The following is a 7,701-nucleotide window of genomic DNA, read 5'->3' on the forward strand; positions in this document are numbered from 1 at the left end:
AGAATGATGAGGAAATGTTGAAGATGATGATTTTGACTATGGAGATGGTGAACTCTAGATTGATAGGAGAGAAGAGGGTGTGAAGAAGACCATAACGAAAATGATAAGGGTAGAATAAATATTTTGGGTTATTTTTAACAGCATTAACTAAAATTTAAGATTTATATACTTTTGTTAAAAGAAATTTATCTTTTATTGTATAACATTCATTTCATATTTTTGTAGATAATTTTATCAGCATTCTAAATATTCGCAGATAAAAATAATTGTTTTTTTTAAATAATTGTGATAAATGATTAGTTTTTTTTTTTTATCGAATGTAGGAGACTCGAACCCGCAACTTCTTAATTGAGTATAGGAAGACTATGCCATTTGAGATATAACTCATTGGCTAACGATTAGTTTCTTATCACTAAAATAATAATGTAAATATTTGTTCTTTTAAAATTAAAATTAAATCAACATACCTAATTTTTTAGAAAATCATGTTAGACCATCAACCCATATCATCATATATTCCAAATCTTGGAAATTAACCTATATATGTCTTATAATATTCAATTTTGTATGACTAATCCTATGCAAGAATAAAGGAAGAAGAGAGAACAAAAAGGAAAGTCAAGAAAGCTAAGAAAGCATCAAACCAAGAGAATCTATAATGTTAGAAGCTAACCACATTAACAATTAGCAACAGTTAGAAGCTAACCACATTAATAATTAGCAACAGTATCTACTGTTGCAAACTCCTCATCTTTAGACATACCTGTGGAGAGTGGAGACTTGTATCATATTGTCCCAAAGATGCATACTTATTTGATAGGTACACACAAATCAGACAAAAGCTTAAAGCTTATTGTACAATGTTCCCAACACATGGAGGGTTTGGTGATGATTAGGGTAAAGTTGTACCTGTTCTTAATGTGATGCCAGTCATAATAGTACTACACTACTAGATATTTTTCTTCTCATGTACAATATGGAAAATTTAAACGGACGTTACCCTAAGTTTTACAAAGGGAGACTAATAAATAATTACATTTTGTGCATAAAAAATATCGTATTAAATTAATTATTTGTATAAAAGACATTTTAAAATATAGGATATATATTAAAAATGAATAAAAATAATATATATTTATATATAAATACATAATAATTAATTTAGTAATTTTTTATTTTTATATTCATGTTTAATATGATATATAAAATTAGAATTATAATAATTTCACTTACCACTTTCATGGAATCGAGAAAAAAAAAATTAAACGAAATTGTTCTCAAATCCTAAATCATATCATATATCATATCATATTATACATAAAAGAAAGGATTACATTATCATCCAATTAAAAATTTATGACTTTGTAAAATTGAAATCAAATTTAGAATTACAATTCAAATTTTAGTTATTTTGTAACATACAAAACCAAAAGAATCTAAATCAATCCAAATTCTACATCACAATTTTAATTCTCAACTAACCGTCTAACCCACTTGCTCAACGCTTTTTCAGTTCAATTCTCAACCTACTCTATTTCTCAGCTTATAAATTTTCCTGTTTTCCTCTTTCCGTTTCCGTTTACACCTTTTTCTTTACATTTATTATTCTCATGAAGTCATCATCGTTATTTATTTATTTATTTATTTCTATTTCTTTTTCTTTTTCTTTCTTCCTATCCATAAACCTCTTGTTTGGGACAATAACCAATAAAACACCAAAAACCAAAATAAAATTACAAAAAAAAAAAAACAACACATATTCTTATTCTTCTTCGTTGTTCTTCTTTCTTCCAATTCCCAATCCCCAATTCCTTGTGCCCTATTTTTTTTCTTTTCCTTCTTTTTTCAACATTCTTGCGCCACCGTCTTTCGATCGTTCCTCTTCTCGCCCCCAACTTTCTTCCTTTTAGGGTTCGTTGGTTTGGTGTCTTTTTCTTTGTCCAATTATAAATGGACTCCGAGGAGGATATGCATGACGCCAATGACCTTGAATCCCTTGACGACGATTACTACAGTGGCGGCACGGAGGATGCTGCCATGAATTACTACAGCGACTACGATGACGATGCCGATGATTACTTCGACGAAGCTGATGATTCCGAAAGGCTCGAGTCTCGCCGCCCTGAGGTGTCTTTTTTTTTTACCCATTCCGTTCCCAATTTCGGTTTTCCGATTCTCGAATATTAGTATTAATTATATCGGCGAATGTTGTTTGATGGAATAATTTAAAACAAAAGAAAAAGGGTTTTTCTTTTTTATTTCCACGTGATCGAGATTCATAGCAGTGATCATTTATTGAAACTAGCTGAATTTTAGGTAGCTTGATTATTGTTTTGCGTGATTCGCAGTTCTTACCTTTATTCATGAAAAATATAGAAATCGTAATGATGCTACAGTTTTCAGCTAAACCCTAATTTATGGTGACCTTCTGTTTTGTTTCAGCAAAATTTTACCATCTTGAAGGAATCAGATATCCAGCAAAGACAGGAGGAGGACATCACTAGGGTAGCTACAGTTCTTTCTATATCAAGAGTTGATGCCAGCATATTACTTCGCCATTACAATTGGTAAATTCAGTTGTTTTTTTTAGTTTTATATAACCCTGAATTGATTGGCATTTTAACTCGGATTTATTCGCTTACGATCACAATCCATCACGGCATGTTGTGTGTTTGAAAAAGTTTATATTTTGCTTATGCTGCATTTCTTTGCTGCTTATTCTATCCTTATGCAAGGCGTGTGCTGGTGTTACAGGAGTGTCAGTAAAGTGCATGATGCATGGTTTGCTGAAGAAGATCGAGTCCGCAAAGCAGTTGGCTTGTTGGATAAGCCAATCATTGAGCATGCTGATGCTAGAGAGGTGAGATATGGATTGTTTGGGTTTCACAATTGGTCAATAATTCTGATTGTGTTTTATTTACTTCTTTTGCTCCAGTTTCATTTGTATTTCATTCTGACCCGTCTTCTTCTCTGGCCAGCTTACTTGCGGAATCTGTTTCGAAAATCATCCACGTGCTAAGATAGAGATGGCTTCTTGTGGTCATCCTTTCTGTCTCTCATGCTGGGAGGGTAAGTCTTGTGTGCTGTATCTTGTTATTTGAAATAATCTGGGTATTATGCTGAAAGCCTGCATTTTGGTTTTGGCTTAGTTTCCTAGATCCATTTTTTTGTAGCTATAGCGTGGGTAAGTTGCTTTTGATGATCTGTTTCATGACTTTTTTATCTAACCATTTTACTTTAGTATTCCTTGGTTAATTTCTTCTTTTCTCTCTATCTTACACATCTGTTCTATTTGACATGCTAGGATATATCAGCACATCCATCAGTGATGGCCCTGGATGTTTGATGCTGAGATGTCCTGATCCCGCATGTGGTGCTGCTGTTGGGCAAGATATGATTAATCGAGTAGCATCTGATGAAGATAAACAGAAGTATTCTCGCTACCTTCTTAGGTCGTATATTGAAGACAATAAGAAGGTATGTGCTGGATACAGAATTTTGGGTTGTTCATGATAAAAGGAAATATTTTTTTTTTGTTATTACTTGCAGTTGAAATCTACATGTCTATAGATTGGCTTTGTATCATTTCATTATGTTTCATAATTCTTTGCATTTTGAATTAATTGTTAGCGACATTTAGAGCTTGTTTGGAAACCATTTAATATGAGAAAAAGATTCTATTCCCTTTAAGAAAAGAATTCATTTCTATTAGAAACTCAATTCCATGGTTTGGAATGACTTCAATATATTAATAGAATGGAATTCAATTCTTTAGTTTGGAATAACTTTTATATGAATTAAATTTTCTTCTTTTACAATTTTATCCTTGACAAAGTTATTTTATTAATTGTAAATAGGGATATTTTTTATGTTTGACATATTAAGTTTGAGGGGTGTGAGAATTGATTTGGAAATCAAACCTCTCTTGGTCTGATTTATAAATGAGGAAAAAATGGGAATTGGAATTCTCAAAGGAATTCAAACCATTCATTTTTAAAAGCAAGAAAAAGAATTCAACTCTTGAGTGAATTCTAATTTCTAGCATTTCAAACAAGCTCAATGATGTGAATTCCTAAATTCTATAATTGATGGTCAAATAGGTAATCATATTTCATGATAACCTTTATACTTTTTCTAAAGCTTTTTTTTATTGTTTATATACTTTTAAATGTCTGTGTAAAGTTGTAATAATCTTATTGTGTTGTCTTGCTTTGTTTTGCTAGTCCAAGTGGTGTCCTGCTCCAGGTTGTGAATATGCAGTTACTTTTGATGCGGGTAGCGGAAATTATGATGTCTCTTGCCTCTGTTCATATTGCTTTTGTTGGAATGTAAGTTGTTTGGATTGTTTCTTTTTGTCAAATGTCACAGTATTTCCTATCAAAATGTCTTTTGTTTTGAGGACTTATGTGTATATGGCTCTCAACAGTGCACTGAGGAGGCTCATCGTCCAGTGGACTGTGGCACTGTCTCAAAGTGGATTTTGAAGAACAGTGCAGAATCTGAAAACATGAACTGGTATAGTTTCTCTCATTCGGATTTCACTTCGAATTTAAATTTCTGTAGGCGGTCAAGTTTGCTACGTATGCTGATTCGGTTGGCCTTTTGGAAAAATCTACAGAGTGCTTGAGCTTACTGCTAATTTAATTATCACTTTCAGGATACTTGCCAACTCAAAGCCGTGCCCCAAATGCAAACGACCAATTGAGAAAAATCAAGGGTGCATGCACATGACATGCACACCACCATGTAAATTTGAATTTTGCTGGTATGAGTTTTCTTTTCTTTCTTGTTGCATGATTTGTTTCTTCTTTTTCCATTTGTCATTCTTTTATTAATCTGGATCATGCTTGTCTTTTGTAAAGATGAATAACATAAAGTATCTTATTTTCAAATAATTTGAGTTTATATGAACTTATATGTTTATTACATTTTATATATGTAGGCTATGCCTTGGTGCATGGTCAGACCATGGTGAAAGAACCGGTGGTTTTTATGCTTGCAATCGATATGAAGCAGCTAAACAGGAAGGAGTGGTAAGAGACACGCAAATACTCAACATCTCTTTATTCAGCTTTCAGGCTACAATTGGCCCACTATTAGTATATTACCCTCCTCTATTTAGAAAATATATTTATGAACTAAATTTTGTTGCTTTTGAAGTATGATGATGCTGAAAGAAGAAGAGAGATGGCAAAGAATTCATTGGAGAGATACACTCATTATTATGAGCGATGGGCCAGCAATCAATCTGTATGCACCACTCCATACTTAATTCTGTTCAGCATCATATATCTTAGAAATTATCTTGCTTTGTTTCTGAATTCTTCCATTGATAATTTAAAGTTGCAATTCTACCATTTTGTAGGCAACTAAGCATAATCCTATTGTTGCATCATGTTTCAGTCTAAATATTCATGCTTTTCTCATTTGCTTCATTTGTTCTTTCTATATTTTAAACTGTGTTCTGCATTCAAGGCAGCATCTATCTAGAATCTTAAATATTCTTTGTTTAGAATATGTTGATCTATCTTTTATTGATACACCATGTGCAATATGCTGCAGTCAAGGCAAAAAGCTCTTGCAGATCTACACCAGATGCAAACTGTTCATGTAAGTTATTTATACATACGTGCTCATTTACCATCTTGTTTTCCTTTTAAATTTTTTATTGTAGTATCTATGTAATGCTTGATGACTGAAAGAGCATTTTATATAATTTTACATTTTTATAAGTATGTTAGCAACATCCTGGAAGATGTAATTGTTGTTTATTTTTTCTTGAAATACACCAGAGAATTTTTTTACTTTTCCCTTGATAGTTTTTGCTTTTTTATGTGGTTCTATATGTAATTATGTTCCTAGGGATCACATAATTGTTGGCTAATCCTCCCTGTTTTGGCAGATCGAGAAGCTCAGTGACATTCAATGCCAGCCTGAATCACAGCTAAAGTTCATAACAGAGGCCTGGCTACAGGTATTTTGTTATTATTATTTTTATTTTTTGGGAAGTGGGTGTATTGGGTTTTCTCTGTCATGAATAAGATGCTTTGGGCTAATTGTTAATGTGGTTACTCGTCAAACTATTTCCTTAAACTCATTTCATGTGTATTTTTTTCCAATGTTAATACGTTTTTACGGTTGTTTAGCCATTTACGAGTTTCTCTGTCTTCAGTCAAAATTGCAAGAAAATTTCAGGTTGGAATAGATGGCTCCCTAATTACATCTCATGTTTGCAGATAGTTGAGTGTAGGCGAGTGCTGAAATGGACATATGCGTATGGGTTCTATTTACCAGAGCACGAGCATGCCAAAAAGCAGTTCTTTGAGTACTTACAAGGTTTTTTTTTTGTCAACTTGAATTCAATTAGTAATGAATTGTGTTAAATTGTGTTTCTCCCGTAAATAATACCCTACTGTAATTTTTGTTTTCAGGTGAAGCAGAATCTGGTCTCGAGAGACTTCATCAATGTGCCGAAAAGGAACTACAACCGTTCCTCAATGCCGATGGCCCATCTAAAGAATTCAATGACTTTCGTACAAAACTAGCAGGATTGACTAGGTACATGTTGCCGCTATTATGTGTTTGCCTTCTGATATTTTTATTGATACTTTTGTTTTAACTTATGGTCTTGTGCTTTAATTAGTCATTACTTCCTTATCTGTGCCCTTGGAAAAACAGTAAAGGGCATGTTGGATTGAATATGGAAAACCTGCATTTATATTGATGTAATATTTATACTACAACCATGTGATATGCTTCAACCAAATGCAATATTATGCACCAATACCTATTCTGTCCCTAGTTTTTTGCTGCCGTTTTCTCCCTCATTTACTGCCTCTATATTTTGATGACTGCGTGGTTATATAGTCTAGAAATTTTGTTTTAACATGTCTTTAGTTTTGTTCGGTGGTACGTCACTGGATTCCAAATTTTGTGGCTTGAAGCTGTTGTTAGATTTGAATGGCACGAGCCTTCATTTGATTTTCTAATCCTTTTATTTTTTTGGCAGTGTGACCAAAAACTACTTTGAGAATTTAGTTAGGGCTTTGGAAAATGGTCTAGCTGATGTAGACACTAATGGGGCAGCCTCCAGCAAAGCGACAAGCTCAAAAGGCGCGTCACCAAGCAGCAAGGGGAGAGGTGGAAGAGGAAAGGGAAACTTCCGAATCAGCATGTCCAGCAGAATGACCGATGATAATAGTCATTGGAGCTGCGACCAGTGTACCTACGCAAATGTCAGATCCGCCACAGTATGCCAGATATGCAATCAACCACGCCGATGAAAATTTGGTTTCTCCCTTGAACACTTGCCTCCTTCCAAGGCCACAGCACCAAAAGCCGAAATGGCGTTGTTCCTCTTCGCCACACTGCTCCATTTGTGAAGCCATCGAATGGGTTGACCGGATGAAGGAAGTCAGGGACAGGAGGTTGCTCTCTTTGCACTCCTATTTATCAGTAGTACCAAATTTGATGTATATAGTTATTTTACATATCTTAATTTATGCACAAGGTTTCTGCAACAGGCTTGTATAACTGATCAATACCATAACTGAAGCTGGAGATGAACACAAATATGCTTGTTTGTGTCCTGGTTTCTTTCAGTAATCTCTTGGAACCTTTTTATGAGATAGCTCAGCTTTTACCTTGAAAGCATGACAAGACACTGAAAATAAATACTATATACCCCATCATTTTGAATCA

The 7,701-nt window shown here is 33.7% G+C and overlaps 1 protein-coding gene across 1 annotated transcript; it reads left to right on the forward strand.

The window, feature by feature from the left end:
* LOC107628995 (probable E3 ubiquitin-protein ligase ARI7) lies at positions 1,689-7,701 on the forward strand. The gene is made up of 15 exons (XM_016331657.2): positions 1,689-2,127; positions 2,443-2,567; positions 2,755-2,860; positions 2,979-3,069; positions 3,305-3,477; positions 4,224-4,328; positions 4,427-4,515; positions 4,658-4,765; positions 4,943-5,033; positions 5,161-5,250; positions 5,563-5,610; positions 5,903-5,974; positions 6,237-6,336; positions 6,432-6,558; positions 7,010-7,701. The coding sequence occupies exons 1-15, from the start codon at positions 1,951-1,953 to the stop codon at positions 7,281-7,283; spliced, it is 1,776 nt and encodes a 591-aa protein (XP_016187143.1). The 5' UTR covers positions 1,689-1,950; the 3' UTR covers positions 7,284-7,701.

The sequence above is a fragment of the Arachis ipaensis genome, chromosome B03 (genome assembly GCF_000816755.2).
Source record: "Arachis ipaensis cultivar K30076 chromosome B03, Araip1.1, whole genome shotgun sequence".
Classification (NCBI taxonomy): Eukaryota; Viridiplantae; Streptophyta; class Magnoliopsida; order Fabales; family Fabaceae; genus Arachis; species Arachis ipaensis.

Bases quoted from the DNA above. Each gene is read 5' to 3' on its own strand.
- LOC107628995 (XM_016331657.2), top strand. From the start codon at position 1,951: ATGGACTCCGAGGAGGATATGCATGACGCCAATGACCTTGAATCCCTT. The intron at 3,070-3,304 runs GTAAGTCTTGTG...TTGACATGCTAG, and splicing joins CTGTCTCTCATGCTGGGAGG to GATATATCAGCACATCCATC. The intron at 5,034-5,160 runs GTAAGAGACACG...TTGCTTTTGAAG, and splicing joins CAGCTAAACAGGAAGGAGTG to TATGATGATGCTGAAAGAAG.